The 18,797-nt window shown below is 46.2% G+C and overlaps 2 protein-coding genes across 3 annotated transcripts in view; one reads left to right on the top strand and one right to left on the bottom strand.

Moving 5' to 3' along the window:
* The first annotated feature begins 36 nt into the window (after window positions 1-36).
* cbx7b (chromobox homolog 7b) lies at window positions 37-5,846 on the top strand. Of its 2 annotated transcripts, none has more exons than XR_012990137.1 (6): window positions 37-414; window positions 1,439-1,482; window positions 1,610-1,675; window positions 1,790-1,856; window positions 1,956-3,268; window positions 4,094-4,129. XR_012990137.1 is itself a non-coding variant. In XM_076298338.1 (6 exons), exons 1-6 carry the CDS (start codon window positions 346-348, stop codon window positions 4,294-4,296), a joined length of 795 nt encoding a protein of 264 aa, XP_076154453.1. In that variant the 5' UTR covers window positions 37-345; the 3' UTR covers window positions 4,297-5,846. The 2 variants fall into 2 exon arrangements, 1 of the variants encoding a protein (XP_076154453.1); XM_076298338.1 differs by having other exon boundaries at window positions 1,956-2,301; window positions 4,094-5,846.
* A 224-nt stretch (window positions 5,847-6,070) lies between these two features.
* Window positions 6,071-18,797, bottom strand: part of ep300a (EP300 lysine acetyltransferase a) — a 29,710-nt gene continuing 16,983 nt past the window's right edge. The window contains exons 19-31 of the mRNA XM_076298336.1: window positions 18,598-18,686; window positions 17,104-17,184; window positions 15,843-15,899; window positions 15,564-15,641; window positions 15,384-15,451; window positions 15,105-15,255; window positions 14,851-14,997; window positions 14,555-14,668; window positions 14,133-14,298; window positions 13,839-14,006; window positions 12,972-13,133; window positions 12,098-12,379; window positions 6,071-11,781 (exon numbers count right to left, since the gene is read on the bottom strand). Of these exons, the coding sequence (XP_076154451.1) occupies window positions 8,494-11,781; window positions 12,098-12,379; window positions 12,972-13,133; window positions 13,839-14,006; window positions 14,133-14,298; window positions 14,555-14,668; window positions 14,851-14,997; window positions 15,105-15,255; window positions 15,384-15,451; window positions 15,564-15,641; window positions 15,843-15,899; window positions 17,104-17,184; window positions 18,598-18,686 (4,851 nt within the window). The 3' untranslated portion in view covers window positions 6,071-8,493. The remainder of the gene's footprint in view (window positions 11,782-12,097; window positions 12,380-12,971; window positions 13,134-13,838; window positions 14,007-14,132; window positions 14,299-14,554; window positions 14,669-14,850; window positions 14,998-15,104; window positions 15,256-15,383; window positions 15,452-15,563; window positions 15,642-15,842; window positions 15,900-17,103; window positions 17,185-18,597; window positions 18,687-18,797) is intronic.

Raw genomic sequence — 18,797 nt, 5'->3', positions numbered from 1 at the left:
TTTTGCGCCGGCAAATTGCAGTAGATAAGAGACTCAAACGACGAACGCGCTTGGGTAACACGGGGACGCGCCCAACAGTGCAGATGTGTCGCAGATTTGAAAAGTCATTCCATACACAGATAGATCTAGTAAAAGGAGATGGAACGGGCAGCAGAGCATCGAAACTAAACCGAAATCAGGCCAGGGGTTAGATGGGGAGGGCCAGGGTGGGAGTAAAGCTTTAGTAAACGCTTTTATTGCTCTGACCATTCCTGTTATTTGCGTGGAAGATAGGAACGCATTCTGCAAACAAACATCAGCAACTGTTTTTTGGGGGGAACAGACGGAGAACGAACTTTAAGAGGAATGGAGCTGTCAGCGATTGGGGAACAAGTGTTTGCTGTGGAGTCAATCATCAAAAAAAGAATAAGAAAGGTAAAAAGCTGCGTAGGGACCGCTTTTGTGAAATGACAGGCACCGATTTCACATTCTAACAAACTAATTCGATTTTATGCATAAGTGCCATACGTAGATAACGAATTGAACGCATGACCGACACTGCTACTTTAGTTCTGATACTGTTTTAAGCCATTAGATAAATATGGGGGAGGGAACTCGGGAGTGCCCCTCTAAACGTAGGAGTGCGTTGCCATTGCATTAACCTAGGCTACATGCTACGGTAACCCATCAGGTTACCAGACATGCGAATTGAGTTACATAACATTAGTTTGATTTTGGAAACCCTTTAATGCGCAGCTCTGTTTTAATCTGTTTTTCCTGCAACGTTATTTTACAGCATAGTAAAGACATAGTGAAGTCCGCTGTTTATCCCATCATTGGCAGCATGCAATGTGAAGTATGACAACTGATACCTAGTTTGATGTCATGTAGCCCGTTATTAATGTCGCAGGCTATACAGATGACGTCGTCGAAAATGGGTCACACAAATATATTTTTCTTGTACCTTAACTGGTTTGTCATTGGAGTAGCTTGACATACATATGTAATTGATCTGTAGGCATGAATTACATGACCGATATAGGCTGAAAAGTAGCGAAGTAAATGATTCTTGGTGCGTGCGCCGGTAAACGTCATGAGGTGGACACGGGGACAGTAGTGGAGATGCACGCGACTTTACCCCTGCCTACATTTCCCACCTCTCCTTGCATCACCAACACACCGCCTCTCAAAATATTCTCGAATGCTTGGATGTTGTAGGCTGGTAGTAGGATACTTGTGGCATTTGGGCGCCCCTAGGATGCGATTTTTGACAGACACGAATGCGCTCATGTTGGATGATGTCATACCAGAAAATCATTCGAGATAACGTCACCTTCCAGTTGCCTCTTAAAAATTAGAGAAATGAAGATGACTTCTTCAAAACAAGATAGACTAGATATGGAATACCCTAAAACAATTCATTTTTAATGACATTTATCGCCCCCCCCCCCTCCTTTAGGGAAATGTGGAGTATTTGCTGAAGTGGAAGGGGTGGCCCCCCAAGTAAGTAATACTGCTATTTAATAATATTATAATACTATAATGGTTGTAAATACAGAAACATTAAGATTACACATTATATTGTGTAATATAAAGGGGAAATTATTGACAATCCCTTCCTCTATTATAGGTACAGTACATGGGAACCTGCAGAACACATTCTGGACCCACGCCTGGTTCTCGCTTATGAAGAGAAGTAAGTGAGCCAACTTTTTGGACTGCAAAGGCACCAGAAAACACTTTGTTACTGTATATGTGTCCACTCTGGTCTATCCTTTCTTCTCATCTCACCATCTCACCCACACTGCAGGGAGCAGAGGGACAGGGCACTGGGTTACCGGAAAAGAGGACCGAAGCCCAAAAAGCTGCTTCTGCAGGTTCATTCAAGTGACCACCATAACCATTGTGTTTACTGTGGGTGTATAAGTTCCAGTACTCTTTCATAGCTATGTACTATCTGTCTTGACTGATTCTAGGATGTCTATACCATGGATCTGCGAAGTGCGCACAAGCCCCAGACACAGCCACCAGCCCGCTTGCGGCTCTCCCTTACACGGACGCTAGAGCCACAGTCGACCACCTCCACAGACCAGCCTTACCAGTCGTACGGAGGGGGTCTGTGCCACGGGCTAGCCCAACACAAGAGCAAACAGAGCCAGGCACAGTACACATGGGTTCCCAGTCCCCCACAGACACCCACCCCTTCTCAGGGACTGTCAGAAGAGGACTGGGTGGAACAGGAGGAGGAGGAGGAGGAGGATGAAGAGACCGGGGCAGAGGAGGCCGAAGTGGAGATGGCCATGCGGCGAGATGTCCTCAGCAGTAAGTGTGCTAGTTGGTCAGGCAGAGGCACACACATAATCACTACACTGACCTAATTCCTACGGGATGTGGCAGGGCTGTTTGTCAACCCTGTCGCACTGTAGGCGACCCTACTGGGCATGCCACCAGCAAAATAAGCTCCCTGAAATCCAGCATTACTTCATTCAGATCAGTTGATCAGATGTGTGGATTCTCTTCCACAGGCAAGGATTAAGCCTTTGTGGCAAATGGTTTTCTGGGGAATAAGGTCAATAAAGGTTTAATTTATTTCAGTGTAAATACATCAGAAAAACTTTATTATTTCTTTATTGTTTTTTTGTTGTTTTTTTTCAGTGGAAATGTCCATTGAAGTTCTCTTTTTCCAGGATTAGTCTTAATATATGTGCAGGAGTCTGGTCCTTAGAGTTTGATTTCTATACTTTACAGTTCTGTATTTCTATTTTCTCAGTTCCACATCAGTCAGTGACCAGTCCAGACTGAGACAAAACCTGTAACTTGGCATAAGAGATGGAATATAAGTGTTTCATCAACTACTATAAATGCAGTACGTGTATCTGAGGAAACATTCTTTTAATCTTAGATAGATTTCCGTATATTCAAATCCAACAGGTAATCAAATACACACTTCTCTTTAGTGCTCCTAAAGCCACTGGGTCATTTGTTGGGTACCCATTTACAGAGCCATTGTCATATTTAAACACAAGTTTATTATTTTTTTAGTGCACTTGGTTTCACCTTTAAAAAGGTTCTTTGTGTCTTGACCAATTGTCTTAAAGGTATCCAATGCCGTTTCTTTTTCTTTTTTTTTTTGCTACTGGGCTCTCCCTACTGTTGCGGCATATTTGTATTTTACAGAACTGTCGTAAATACCACTCATAGTTTGCACCCTTCCCCCTGGACAAGGTACATGTGGATTTGTTTACAAACCGGCAAAGATAATCTCCTAAGAGCCATATCAACTGACAAGGTAATATTACACAATTTCATTCAAATAGGCTATTGCACAACTGCCGTAAAGCAATTCGTGATTGTCCGGGTTGGGGTAGAGCAAGTTACAAGGCTGGTTCCCCGTAGAGGGGTAGGCTATAGACCTCTGAAGTTCGCCTACAAAAAATGCTACCATCTTTGCCCATAAGGAGATCCGGTGTCTTGAGGTTTTTCCTATGGAAAAATAACATGGGGATTTTTAATTATCACACCTGTTAAACTCTAGCGGGGACAACGAAATTGGAAATGCAAACGTTTTGCTCTACACTTTTGTCCTCTGCCTTCGAGTGGATACTGTGATCTGTGGTACGGTAAGGCGGCACACTTTGATTTTTGCTACCCCAGAGCAAACTTGCAATGCAACTTGCCATAGGTAGTTAGCTTCAATTAACACCCGGATGTCCTTATATGGGCAAAGATGGCAGCTTTGGGTACTTTTTGTAGGTGAAGTTCAGAGGTTTATGGCTGCGGAAGGTGTGCGATTCTTCACATTACAAGTTAGTTTACCATCAAAATGACTTTGAAGCTGTTATAGTAAGGTAATAAACTTTGCATAGGATGTCTTAAAAAGCATTAATACAGAGAGTTGACCAAATGTATTGAAACAGGCAAATGAAATGCATGCAAGACATGTTTTCTATGGTGAACAGTATTTTCCACATGCTCACATCATTACGAAACATATTCACTGTGAAGTTCGTAAATTTAACCCTTGTACGAAAACTGAGCTCTCATTTGAATTGGCTGCCACTGCAATGGGTACCAGTGGTTCGCTTGATCTTGAGCTTGTCCTTGCTTTTCTCAGGACCTGGAAGGTCAAAGTGCTGGTCCCCTGATACCCAGCCGGAGGAAGTGACCGCATCCCAGACACCAGAGTGCTGGAGCCCGTTCACCAGTGCCGAGGACATCACTGTGACGGACGTCACCATCAACTCTCTGACTGTGACGTTTAGAGAGGCCCTGACTGCCAAGGGCTTTTTCAGGGGCTGGGACTTGGAATTTGAATGAGCCTTGGCAAATGATGAAAGGATAAAGGGGAGAAAGAAAGGAGGAGGAGGAGGGTGGGTGTGGGGGTTTGAGTGTGTGAAGAAGTCCAGACCTTTTAAGACAATAGACCTCTGAAGTTCACCTACAAAAAAGCAGCCATCTTTGACATCCAGTATCTGGCAATTTTTCCTATGGGAAAATAACATGGGGATTTTGAATTATCGCACCTGTTAAACTCTCGCGGTGATGAAAAAGTCCGAAATGCAGACGTTTTCCTGAACACACTTTTGTCCTCTGCCTTCGAGTGGATACTGTGATCTCCGGTACGTGAAGGCGGCACACTTAGATTTCTGCTACCTCAGAGCTAACTTGCAAAGCAACTTGCCATAGCTAGTTAGCTTCAATTAACAACCGGAACTCCTTATCTGGGCAAAGATGGCCGTTTTGGTTCTTTTTTGTAGGCGAACTTCAGAGGTCTTTTTTTAAATGGGTCATTTTGTATGACACCTTTGTGAGAGAACGAGGAAAGGTGTATGTTTTGCATAGCTGAGACACTACACACTTATGTAGGTACGCATAGCAAACATAGACCAGGGTTAGTCAGCAGATATCATTCCGTCCACTTTTCGTTAAGCCTATGTGCATGATATTGGGCCCCTGTGAAGTCAATGGAGTTAACTTTCAATTTCAGAGATTTGTTTGTAGAATCTCTTGTGTAGTTTAGACAGTTTAGCACACTGCCCTGTATTCTGTGATGTTTACAACATACAAGACAGACAAGGAATCCAGTGTTCACTTGGAAGAAATTGGACTGTGCTTGTATTGCCCATCAGTAGTTCCTTAAACAGAATTCTTTCAAAAATCTATCATTGGTCAAAAAGTACCAATTCTGCTTCGACGCTAGTCTCGGAATACTGACACGGTTTATATGGTGTGACTGTGTTTGAGACAAACACTGGCTGTGACTGTTGCACTGAAAAACAGTTTGTCAGTCATGCACTTGCATGAACCATTTGCTTGCTGTGTTATCGATTTTATATTATGTTCATCCGAAGTATTACACTCACATTAATGTATTAACTGTTACTTTGAAGATAGATCTTAGTTTTTCTTTTAGATTTGTCTATCGCTCAACACACACACACAAAAACATGAACATCCTATCACTAGTCAAACAAATGCGATTTCAAATCAGTCATCCACAGAGGGGTTCTTTGAAGAGGAGCTTAGAATGGCCTTTGCACAACTGTTTTAAACCTGAGGGTCTTACTAATGTTGAATGTATTATATTTATTATTTATTTAAAAGTAGTGTATTTGTTAGTGAAACAAATGGACTAAATGCACTCTTTGAATGGTGAAGTATGTGAGTGCCTATAGAGTAAGGTTTGCTCAAACAGGGTATATTCAATGCGAGTTCACTGGGTTTCAAATACCCATAGAATTGCAAGAGACCTGGGAAGTATTGGCATTGTGCAGTATGAACATTTTTGTCTTTATGTTGACGTTAATAAAATTGTTGCCTTTTATATTGAAATAAATTCATGTGTCCACATGTATACCCATCTCCAAGTTTGAGTTTCCTTGTCCACAATTTAACAGTTATGAAGAATAGAGTAGAATGTGCTGATCAGGCTATATCACCATGACAACTGTGTGAAACATCCATACACATGTTACTTCAATTCATTCATTCATTCATAAGGCAGATTAACCCATTGTTTTTCTGATTATCAACTACATACGACATAAACCAACGCAAGAACAGCACAAACCACCTGGTATATTTTCCAATGGTACAAACATACTTTAATGTACAATTAAATAATTGGCAAAGAAATCTGACCACCAAAATAACTTAAAAAAAAGGATAACTACTGACACTGGAGCAACAGTTAATTAGTTCTTTTTGCTTCTGCTCAGCAAGCACCATAATGTGTCAACAAGGGGAAAAAAGTGGTCAAAAAAAATGTTTTGAACACTAAACAAATAGCACATGGTCTTTTCCAGTCTCTCCTTTGAAAAACAGAACAAAAAAAGAAGTAAAATAACAAACCAAAAATAAACGGTTCAGTTGCCATGGTTTGTACAGTGATTCAGTATCTATATGTTTTTATATATGTAAGTATAAGACATTTCTTCAAATGGCATGATATTTACTCAGCAATCCCCAAATGGGTTGTATACTGTATGACCGCAGTGCCATCTTGCATCCCCAATAGATCATTGAAGAAAAAAAGAAAAATCATTTAATTTATCAATTTACGTAGCTTCAAGTTTTTTAACTTTCAAAAAAATAAAATTAAATAATATATCTATATATAAAAGACAAGAGTTATTTCTCCATGTTCTTATAAAATAAGTCTCAAGGCATATTGCCATGGATTCTGCTGTGGTTACTTCCCGACCCTACACCAACCCTTAGAGAAAAATACTAAATCGACCAATTCTCGATTCTATTTATATTAGCAGTCCATCTTATTCCTGAAATACACTGTGGGTCTCCACGATAGCATGTCAACACATTTTCTTTTGTGTGTGTATATGCAAGAGAGCGAGAGAAATAGATTGAGAGAGAGTGTGTGTGTGTGTGTGTGTGTGTGTGTATATGAACAGCAAAGTATTTATTGTGTGAAACAGAGAGTATTGGATACGCACCAATCATCATTTCAAGAGCTGAAATGTACTCAGAGAAGGCGCATTGGTGCTTGTTCAGCCTACACTTGACCGCTCCAAAACCTCTACACTTCACGTCTTGGGTGAAGCCCCTTCCATCTAAGCTGCCTATACTTCGGCCGCTCCTACCAGCATGAATCAGAGGGAAAAACACGGTTAGAAAAAAGTTAGTTCTTCGCCTACCCATCAGTAAGTCTGTACAAATTTTTTGTTTTATCAATTTACATTTTATTACAAAACAAAAACAAAACAAAAAAACAGTATTTAATTATTAAAGTCCACAGTTTGTTTTTCTTTGTACAGTAAAAATTATTAAATTAAAATCCCATAAACTCAGCACACAGGAGAGGAAAAGAGAGGAAGTCGGCGCAGTGCTTCCCTGGGAGGGGAAGGTTTGAAGAGAGAGAGAGAAGGCTGAGAGGGAGCGTAGTCAGTGAGATGGCAAAACAAACAGAGAGAGGGAGGGAAAAAAGGACAATCCTTCCCCCATCCACCCTCCCAGACGTGAGGGATTGATTCCTTGCAAAGCTCCCTCCTTTTCTCCCTTAAAAAAAAAAGAAAAAAAAAAAAGAAAAAACGATTTCCTTCCTTCTTCAGGTCTCCTCGGTAGACAACAACACAGTGTCCTGTAACTGAGCCTTCCTCTAAAGCCAAAAGCCGATGCCTGCAGTGCACCTATAGTGTCAGCAGTAATTTCATGGTTCTAAGTGAAAGTGAAAGACAGAGAGTGAGAGAGAGAGAGAGAGAGAGAAAAGGAGGAGGAGCGCACATTCATGGGAGAGGGTGCTTGAGTGCAGGAGAGCCTTGACACGCGTAGGACTGCCGTTTCCCACACATCCCAGCAACAGCCAGCCATCAGTTCCCTAGCAACACTATCAAAAAGTTCAGATAAGCCCCACACCCCTCATGAAAAAAAAAACAAGAAAAAGATTTAAATGAAAAAATGAAAAGATGAACTCATCCGTTATCCTTGCCTCATTCCGGTCCTTAACAAAAATATATTCTTTGTGAATTGTAAGCAGTCTGAATCTACATACGCTATAAACCGTCAAAAACACAAAGTGTAATGGAAAAAACGTTGATATTTAGACCGATGAAGATGAGTAATATCATAAAAAAAAGTAACTGCAAAAATGATTACAATCAAGACCGCTTTATGGAGGAAAAAAAACCCAAAGCTATTATGTTCACTAACTTCGCTCTTTAATTTTTACGCCACTTTTAAAATCTTAAAAAATATTTGTAAAAAAGGCAGACATTTTGACCCCAAAAAATAGTACTTGTGTCATATACTAAGCAAGGATATTGCCCAACCCTTTTCACCCATACCCATTTGAACACAATTGGCAAAAATATATATTAACAGCAATAACTTACCATTCATTTATTTAATTAATTTGTCAACTTGTGTATTTAATGAAGCATCTCCCATAGGAAGTTCAGTTCTTTTCATTTATATCAGAAAAATATTAAATAATAATAGGAAAACCTTAAACTGCCCTCACCCAATGGTGCCGTGGCAGTTTCCAATAGCATGGAAATGCTACATAATGTCTAAGCCATTATGATTCATATTAGTCCCGAGATCCTGGTTGTTACCGGACATCACATCGTTTACCCCAGGCCCATGCAGTGCCCCCATACTCCCTAGCTGGGACAGCATGGCATTCTGATCCGACCCAAACGGGCTTTGGTCCATGTTGGGCTGCTGCTGTTGTTGCTGCTGCTGTGGAGGGGGTGGTGGCGGCACCATGCCGGCGTTGTGATGCTGGGGTAGGTGTCCGGGGTGCGGAGAGCCCGTCTGGGTCTGCGGGGAGATGCGGTGGGGCGAGGGCTGCGGCTGCATGCGCGGGGACGGGCTGGAGTGCGGCGGCTGCGAGTGGGGCCGCGGCGACGGCTGCGGCGAGCGCACCTGGTTGCTGAGCGACGTGGCCAGCTGCTGGCCCTGCAGGTGGGGCGACTGGGCGATCTGTTGCTGCTGCTGAGGGCTCATGGGATTGCTGTGTTGTGCGGGAGAGCCGGCGCCAAGATGCTGCTGCAGACGCTGCTGCATGGCCTGCAGGTGCATGGCCTGCTGGGGGCCTCCCTGCTGGGGCTGCTGCTGCTGCTGGACTTGAGACTGGGGGTGTGGGCCTCCTCCACCAGGGCCTCCTCCTCCACCGTCAGGCCCCTGAAGACCAGCCATGGCACTCTGCTGCTGTTGTTGCTGCTGCTGCTGCTGCTGCTGCTGCTGTTGTTGCTGCTGCTGCTGCTGCTGCTGTTGTTGCTGCTGCTGCTGCTGCTGCTGCTGCTGCAGCTGAATTTGGTGCTGATGCTGGAGCCTCTGCTGGAGAGCAGCTGCCACCTGGGGGGACATGGTGCCACTGTAGCCCTGCTGTCCTCCAGGGGCTCCCTGCGGCTGCTGCTGCTGGAGACCCCCGGGCTGGGGCTGGCCGGGCTGGTTGGGGTAGCCTTGCTGCTGCTGAGCGAGAGGCTGCTGGAACTGAGCGTGATTACCCATTTGCTGCTGTTGCTGCTGCTGCTGCTGCTGTTGTTGCTGCTGCTGCTGCTGCTGCTGCTGCTGTTGTTGTTGTTGTTGCTGCTGCTGCTGCTGAAGCAGTTGCCTCCTTAGCAGTAGTTCTCTGAACTGGGGCGAGATGTTGGGCATTCCGGAGCCTTGGCCTGGCATACCTCCTTGTTGTTGTTGTTGTTGTTGTTGTTGTTGCTGCTGCTGCTGCTGTTGGAGAGCTGCCATTTGCTGCTGCTGCTGTATGTTGCCAGCCAGCATGGGCCGCTGTTGGAGCTGCTGCTGTTGGAGCTGCTGCTGTTGCTGCTGCTGCAGAGCGCTCATGGAGGCCATGCCCGCCGCCTGGCCCATGTGCATCCCTGGCTGAGGACCCCCGGGGTTCGCGTTGACCTGCTGGCCATCCATGACCGCCGGGCCGCCACCAGGCGCTCCAGGCATGCCAGGGCCGCCGCCCGGTCCCCCACGTCCCAGGTACCTAGGTGCCCGCTGCTTGATGAACGTGGCCATGAGCTGCGGGTTGGAGCGCAGGATGTTAAGCACCTGCTGCTGCTGCTGCGCCGAGCTGGGTGAGCGCAGCGTGCGGAGGAGGTCCTGGAGGGCGCCCTGCGGGAGGTTGGCTGCGCCGCCCGGTCCTGCTACCGCCTGTCCACCAGGGCCTGCTATCATTCCCATGGGCCCTGGCTGCCCGGGCTGGCCTGGCTGCTGCTGCTGCTGCTGCTGCTGCTGTTGTTGCTGCTGCTGCTGCTGCTGCTGCTGAGAGGCCAACTGCTGCTGAGAGGCCAACTGCTGCTGAGAAGCCAACTGCTGCTGAGAGGCCAACTGCTGCTGAGAGGCCAACTGCTGCTGTCGCTGCTGCTGGGCTGCCAACATGGCCGCGTGGTTCATCTGGGTCATCATGGGCCTCTGCTGGGGGGGCATGCCTGGGCCGCCCCACTGCTGCGGTGGACCGCCAGGCTGCTGCTGCTGCTGCAGTATCTGTGGCGGGATCTGGCCCTGGGGGCCTCCCTGCTGGGGCGCCATGCCCGTACCCACTTGCTGCTGCTGCTGCTGTTGTTGCTCCATCTGTGCCCGGGCTGCTGCTGCCGCAGCGGCTGCCGCCACCTGCGGGGGCAACCCCTGGCCACCCACCATGCCGGCTCCTGGGTGGCCCATGCCCATCTGGCCCTGGGGCTGGCCAGCCTGGTGGTGGTTGTGCGAGGGCATCATGCCGGCCTGGTTGGCCTGCCGCTGCATGATCTCCCGCTGGGCCAGCTGCCGCTGGTTTTCGGCCACGCGCTGGATCTTCAGGGCCACCTCCAGAGCGGCCTGGGGAGGCCCCGTGGGCTGCTGCTGCTGCTGCTGGGCCATGGAGGCCTGCTGGGACATCCCCCCTACCGGACTCATCCCAGGCTTGCCCATGGACATTTGGGCTGGAGCCCTGGGGTTGTACATGCCAATGTTGTTGGGGTGCTGCATCTGCTGGACCGATGGAGGCTGTTGCTGCTGTTGTTGCTGCTGCTGCTGCTGCTGCTGTTGTTGTTGCTGCTGCTGCTGCTGCTGCATCATCTGCTGCTGCTGCTGTTGATGCTGAGGGGAGCTCATCATGCTGCCCGGCCCGGGCATCTGTTGGAACTGTTGGATCTGGTGGTGCTGGGGCATCCCAGGCTGCTGCTGCTGCTGCTGCTGTTGTTGCTGCGGCTGCTGCTGCGGTGGCATCTGAGGCTGTGGAGTCCCCCCTCCGCTGCCCCCCATCCCTGGCTGGGGCCCTGGCGTCAGGCTCTGCCCCGTGGGCGTCTGCGGCGTGCCGGGCTGCGTGCTGGGCGTGGGCGTGCCCGGCGGGCCGCATTCCTCCGAGCCCGGGGGCCCGCCGGAGCCCGCGCCCGCCATCTGGCCCGTGCGCTGCATGCTGGCCATGCGCCGCCGCAGCATCTGCGCCTGCTGGAGCCGGTGCTGCAGCTGCTGCTGCCGCAGCTTGTGCTTGATGTTCAGGCAGAAGGGCACGGGGCACTTGTTCTCTTGGCAGTGCTTGGCGTGGTAGCAGCACAGCGCGATGAGCTGCTTGCAGATGGGGCAGCCGCCGTTGGTCTTGCGCTTGCAGCCCTTGGTGTGCTGCACAACGCGCTTCATCTTCTGGCACGAGGGCAGCGAGCAGTTGGCGTTGCGGCACTGGCAGGCGTGCACCAGCGACTGGATGCAGCGCTGGATGCTCAGACGACGCGAGTCGCCAGGGTTCGCCACGGCCGCCGCCGCCTGGTTGTTGCTCTCGTCGTCCAGGCCCAGGCCCAGCTTCTCCATCTTGTGCTCGTGGCCCTTGACGCTGTAGCAGGCGATGCACAGGTCGTAGTCCTGGGAAACAGAGAGAGACGGGAGAACGGGAAATGGTGTTTTAACGATGTGGATGTCAGAGTGCCAACACTGAGAATTTTTGGACCGACATTCAACACCACATTTATCATTCTTGCACCATTTATTTAACTTCAGAATGAATCCGCCTTTCGCTTTACTTGGACTGGCATCGAAACCACCTTTAACATTTTCACATCAAATAAAAACCACAAATTTCTCATGGAAATGTTGTTCTCTCCTACAGACTACAGTGCTACACAAACATTACAATGGTCACACGTAAGTGGTCATTTCCCCTCGCGGGTCGTGTCCTCACCTCGCAGACGGTACAGTGCCAGCGCGTCTCCACGTGGTGCTTGCACTCGTTGCAGGTGTAGACGAAGCGGTCCTGGCTCTGGTTGTGTAGCTCCACCAGCATACACATGGAACTCCACTTGGAGCGCCGCAGCGAGGAGAACTCCAGGTGCTTGTCGCGCGCCAACGTCAGGAAGGCGTCGCGCCCGTCCATCAGGTCGCACGCCATCAGTGGGTCCGGGTCGGTGATGGGCGGCAGCGTGTTGGCGGTGGGCCCGGCGATCAGCCGGATCACAAAGAACACCTGGCGGAGGAGAACAAATCAGAAGAGATTGAGAATGTTTCGCTTGGCGAACTTCATAGGCACACAACGACAAGACAACTGCAGGACTAGATTCAATTCAATTGAATATTAGCCTCATAGCTCCATGAAATACAGGCCCCAACTTGAAACTGGGGTTCTTCACAGAGCCCAGCTCTGCCCAACAGATAACACGGTTGGCCTTTTTGTCTTCTCTGTCTCTATTAAAGTACATGCAAAACTGGATGATATCATAATTTACAAGATTGGTTCCCACTCTATAAATCCTGAGAGGTTTAACACCCATCTAAAAATATGGTGTACATTATGTTCTATAAATCATAGAGAACATATCTAAATGCATCTAAAAATATGATCTACATTATGTTCTACAAATCATAGAGAACATATCTAAATGTATCTAAAAATATGATCTACATTATGTTCTACAAATCATAGAGAACATATCAAAATGTATCTAAAAATATGGTCTACATTATGTTCTACAAATCATAGAGATCATATCTAAATGTATCTAAAAATATGGTCTACATTATGTTCTCTATAAATCATGTTCCCCCTTCCTGTTGCCTACCTCTTTGTGCTTCTCCATGGTGGCGTAGAGCTTCTGGGAGAGGTCGTTGGACACATTGGGCATCCCGGGTTTCTTCTTGTTGGCTCGGCTCAGGCTGCTTTTGTTCTTGCTTGTCTTCTTGTTGTTCTTCTTCTTGGCATTCTTGCTGTCGCCTTTCGTGGCCTGTGGGAAGCATAATGAGGACATCAATGCATTTCATTTCTAAGGCACCTCTTGTTCTGAACATAAAAATGAAACGATGAAAGTACCCTGTATGGAGGAGCCAAAAGAAGACAGTGAAACAAAATAATTTCATGATATTTTGGATTTTTTAAATGCAAAACTGACACCGACTGATCTATTTTAAAGGATAGGCACCACTCAGATTTTCCTTTTTCATTCAGATAGTAAGCGAGATGTTTTACTTTAGCATGCATTTAAGAGTACGCACAACAACAAAATAGCCAAACATTTTTCTTGGCTACCTCAGCTCTAGCCCACCTCTAAGATAGAAGCTTATTCTGGAACAGACCGAGCTGTTCCAGTTGGACCTGCCGGTTGTGCTGATTTAGAATGCCAGATAATATATCTCCACCTTTTATTAACAGAGCCAGGGATGTGCATATTAGGTAAATGAGTGAGTGTTTCCTTCCATGTTCCCTCCAGTTCTAAGAATGCACTACAGGCAAAAATTAAGGACTTTGGAGAAGTCAGTTTCTTAAAAACACCATCTCCTCTCACTGAAGTGAATGTTCATTCATGATTGTAAACACAGTCGTGTAATGAAATCCATGCAAATATGATTAGCTAAGTGAAGATGGATTCAAACAGGGCCAAATCCACTGAGCTTGCTCAATCTAAGTCCATTGAGACTTAAGTCACACTCACGTCAACACTCTCATTGGAAGTGCTGTTCTCCTCCCTCTTCCTCTCCTCCTCCTCCTGCTCCAGCTCTTTGATGCTCTCCTCCAGGACGTTGGGCCAAAAGTCTCCTTCGAAATAGGGCAACTCTTTGGCACTGGTCAGGCGGTCCTCTGTGGCCTGCTTGAAGATGTCCTGAGAACAACAACATACATGGCGGTCAAAACCAGGCAAAAAAAGAGAAAAGAATAATAAAAACGTCCTTTAAACCTCTACTGATCAAACTTGTGTCTATGACGCGGTTTCACACTGATAACTAACCTTGTAGTCGTGCACTATGCGCTCGGACACGGCCTTGTCCAGCATCTTCTTGTACCACTCCTGCAGTCTCTTGGGCTTGGGGATCTTTTGATCCATAGGGTGACAGTGGAAGATGTAGTCGTCGCCTTCGCTGGGTGGGCAAGCCCAGATATGCCCCTGGGTATACCTACACACACGGAAGCCATTAAATGTCTACGGTCACACTGGTGTGACGGGGAATGTTGGAAAATTAACATTCTAAAGAATATCTGGGTTTTTTTAGAACCTTGAATTGTTGCGGAACGGAATCTTCTATTAAAATGTTCAAAAACCCACACCCAACCCACACACAAGGGTTAATACAGTTAGGACATCACCCAGTTTGTGATCATTGTCTTGCCCATAACTTATCAGTAAGGGCTACAGAGCTAACTTTAACTTACCCCAATCTCCTTGCATACTCCAGGTACCCGAGAAGGATCTCGTGGTACACTGCAGTCCTTAGATGCCGTGGCTGGAAGAAGTGGACACTGTCCAGATAGGATATGTAAACTCGCCTATGGGGGAAGAGGGGACAGACCAGGTAAGTAAAAAGTCAGCATAATGGATTTAATTTAACTCAATTAGTCAACTGAAAATTAATCTTCCAGGCATCAAGAACTTCAAATCTTTTCTTGACCTATCACTCTATAAACACCTCATGTGGTCACAGTAGTATGACTAATTGAGTGAAACTTGCCTTTGATTAGGCTGTGGGCAGTCAGAGCCATACTCCTGTACATGCATGCCAAAAAAGCAGACGTCCGCCCCATCAATGTCCTCAAATGCAAACAGAGCTTTGGAGCGGTAAGGAAATGACTCCGCCATCTCTCCACTGTCCACAAACCTGCAGACGGACAGACACACAAACTTAATCAATCTCCGAATCCATGATGGAGCAATCATTTTCTGTGGAGATTAGACTACAGGTCATCAGTTTGTCTCTGTGCTCACCTGGACTTCATTCCTGGTTTGACCTCCACGACCTTGTCGGAAACGTGAACCACACGGATGGTGACATCGCCGGCTTCGGGGTGAGACTGTCGTCTCAGGTAGTCGTTCACCCGCGTCTCCAGATAGCTGCTGAGTTTAGTCTGAGGCAGCCCTGGTGAAGGACAAAACACAAGATAACATTAGTGACAACAGGAGTGCTACAGCCTAAGGTCCAGTGATGTGTAGGCACTCGTCCACTCTGCGTAAATGGGCCAGAAGGAAGGTCAAGGTTGTGCTTACTCTTGGCTGCATATTTATTCTCCTTCCGCGACTTATTCGATTTCTTCAGACAGCTGTTACATACAAATCTGCAATAAACCAGATGAATGGTGTGAGGTCAGAGAAGAGCAACTCTAAACGAGTTGAGAAGCGACATCAAATCAAGAGTGAGACAGAACACGGGAAGATCGTTTAACTCACCCTGATGGCCAAATCGTATCATGGTGCAGAACGCAGATTTGATGCATTTTACGCCCACAGTCCAAACAGGTTGAAAACCTGCAGAGAAATACATAGTAGTCATGCAAAAAATGCAGATGAATAGAAAAATGACTAAAACCACATTACATACTATTTGTAACTGAACGTCAGAGATTTGGAGGGCTATTTGTATTTTGTTACGCAGAGCAAATCTATCTATACTACATGGTTATGGTTACATACACCAATGAGCACAGATTAAGTGACTAGTACACGTACATTTCAGGATCCAGTGTGTCATTCTTCTTCTTCTCAAACTGCTCTTTATTGATGGACCTAAAATGGGAGTGGACAGACACAATAAACACAGTCCCAGAGACAAAGGCAGTAATGCTTACAAACAAACAAACAACAACAATGCTAACAAACAAACAATCAAACACACACAACTTGTAACAGAGATTATGGTTTTGTAAAGTTAAATTCCATGCTAGAGGATTCAATTCATGAATTTAAACTGTTAAAAAGTTAACTGACTTGCAATGTTTCTCTTCAAAACAGACTGTTGTTACCACTTTAAAAAATCTAAACGTTTTTATTTTTCTTAGAAGAACCTTGAAATGAGCCAATGCCTGAATACTGTTTCAGATTCAGCCAAGACTCTTGGAAACTTAGGAGTTTGTATAGTCCAAATAACCAGAGGGCCTTTTGAATCCCTTATAAATCATACAATTAGTCAAAAGCTTTTGCCAATTTATTATTCAGGAAACTGAACTCCCATCAGTATACCCAAGACTCAGAAATAACCATCCTATCCTTTGGCATAAGTTATTTTCAGGATCTTTCGACACAACAGGAACACAAGCCAATGAAGCAGGGGGGATAAATAAGACGGGAAATGTGAGAGTTAAAAATAATTTAAAAAAAGAAAGGAAAAATTGGAAGATGTATTACATGTGATTTACGATCATTCAAATTTCAGGCTTAATTTCTCTAACTAGACTCGTTATTCAGGCGTGACAGTCATTCCTATTTATTGTATCTGGAGATCATGACCCAACACGTCTTGTTTCCTTATTTTTTTTATTTTTTAATAATGTTGATGCTTTTCAGGTGCAATTACTTTCAGAACTGACATTTTCCACAAAACCGGAGTTGCATTAATCCCCTGGCAATTTAGCCACTTCTCTTTGCAACCCAAACCTGGGAATGCATGCACCGGCATGTCTACGCGTCTCCACAGCGCCTGATGAGCACCGGTCTCTGCCCAGGATGCCTTATGAACCGCTGACAGGTTGACATTTGGAGGAGTGGAGCTGAATTTCTTGGACTCTACTCTGCTGTTTATGGAAGGTCTCCATTCAAAATGTAACCCAGTCCTTGTTTCAAAGAGACTGTGTGTGTGTGTGTGTGTGTGTGTGTGTGTGTGTGTGTGTGCCTTTTTTTCCAGGTTCAAGTCTAATAATTAACTGTCTGGGGATGAGGTAAGGGAGGGAGGGAGGAGGATGAGGAAGAAAGGGAGGAAGAGGGGGGTACTCACGTCTGAGGCTGGGTGGGGTCATCCCCCAGGGACACACTCTCACCCTGGATCTCGTTGAAGCACTTTTCACAGAAGTGGTACCTGCCAGCAAGAAGCCCATATTTTGGTGAACTACACCGTTCAGCCATACGGCAACAGCCAATCACAGAGACGGCACGAGGACGCAGCCACCAATCAGGGCGGGACGGGGCGGGGCGGGGCAGGCCAAAGGGTAAGCAGGCACAGACGGGGAGCGCAGGACAGGGTCGTCATCAGAGCAGCCAATCATGATGCAGGATTTACAAGGAGTAGGGTTGGAGTTGGGGAAGGGGATGAGGGGATTGGTTTGAGGGTTGATTGGATGAAAGCAAGCCATGACGAGCAGACATAAAAAAAAGAGGAGGAGGAGGAGGGGGTGGGTTGGGGGCATTAACATGGAGGGGTTAAAAAACAACAGGGAATGGATAGGAAGGGAGGTTTTGAGGGGAGACAACACCACGGACAAACACAAGACAAGCAGAAAGCCAAAGCAAAGCACAGATTAGCGTTTGTACAGGTAATGAGGGTCAAACCAGCACACCTACACAGCTGTGGCAGAATCAAGGGGGGGGGGGGGGCTGGGCGATGGGAAACGGTCATTTAAGGACACATGAGAACACTGAACACACAAGCAGCAGAAGCAAGGCTGTTCCGCAAGCCAGGCAAGCTCATTTTAAAGTTGGTGCGCTCATTATGCTTTCCATTGCAATTAGTCTGCTTTAGTTCATTTATGTCGTTACTGATCATTTCCCTTTGGGACCAATGCACTTATCTCAAATTAGTGTCGCAAACTACTATAAGGCCTACAAGAATGACAACAGAATAAAAAGCACCAACTTTTAAAATGGCGGAATATAACAGACAAAGCAACCACATTTAGGAGTTGATTGGTGGAGTAAATATCAGCACAAGATTAACAGAACACGATTAACATTGCATTTGGCATAACATTTCAATGTAGATGTTGACTTTGTAAGACAATTCAGGTGTCAACATCATGTTAATCATTCAACATCATCATACATCACTGGAATTTCTGGAACAATAACCATAGGCCTACACAAAAATAATATTAACACGTACAAGTTTGTCTGGATTAACTTTTGTTGTAACATCGATTTAGTATGTTTAGTAGAATTAAGTTGTACAGTGGTGGGAAACAGATGATCTATTGGCTTTGGATGACATTTTCAAACACAAACAGGCATGAGCTTGTATGCCTGTCCGAGTGAATGTTGTGATTACTGCGCAGGCCTCTGAGGAGTGGAGTAAGGTTGCACAACACTGTTAAGGCTAAGGCTGAGTCAACGCTCTCTCATATACTCACCCTTTACTCCAAATGGACACTACGGTCTTTTACTCTGTGTGTGCGTGCGAGTGCGTGCGTGCGAGTGTATGTGCACTCATGCGTGCCCTGTCTGTCTGTGTGTCTGTGTGTGTGTGTGTGTGTGTGTGTGTGTGTGTGTGTATTCATACCTGTTCTGATAACTGAAGTAAGCAGCATCTCGTGGTATAGTGCACAGCTGCTTGCCATAGCAGCATAGAGTTTGGGGGGAGAACTCCAACTGTAAAAGATAAGAATTTAAGGAGAGAGAGAGAGAGAAAGAGAGAGAGAAAGAGAAAGAGAGACAGACAGAAAAAGGGGAAGAGGAAGAGAAAGACAGTGAGTGGTGAGC

The sequence above is a fragment of the Alosa pseudoharengus genome, unplaced genomic scaffold (genome assembly GCF_046254945.1).
Source record: "Alosa pseudoharengus isolate Yale_2024_CS ecotype anadromous, Long Island Sound unplaced genomic scaffold, YU_APseudo_1.1 YU_APseudo_1.1_scf_21, whole genome shotgun sequence".
Classification (NCBI taxonomy): domain Eukaryota; kingdom Metazoa; phylum Chordata; class Actinopteri; order Clupeiformes; family Clupeidae; genus Alosa; species Alosa pseudoharengus.
The sequence above is the reverse complement of the archived record's forward strand: the minus strand, read 5'-3'. Positions and strand labels throughout refer to the sequence as shown.

What these genes read in the sequence shown, in the direction of transcription:
- cbx7b (XM_076298338.1), top strand. Translation starts at nt 346, where the DNA reads ATGGAGCTGTCAGCGATTGGGGAACAAGTGTTTGCTGTGGAGTCAATC. An exon ending in GTTCTCGCTTATGAAGAGAA is followed by an intron (nt 1,676 to 1,789) that starts GTAAGTGAGCCA and finishes CCCACACTGCAG; the next exon opens with GGAGCAGAGGGACAGGGCAC. An exon ending in CCAAAAAGCTGCTTCTGCAG is followed by an intron (nt 1,857 to 1,955) that starts GTTCATTCAAGT and finishes GACTGATTCTAG; the next exon opens with GATGTCTATACCATGGATCT.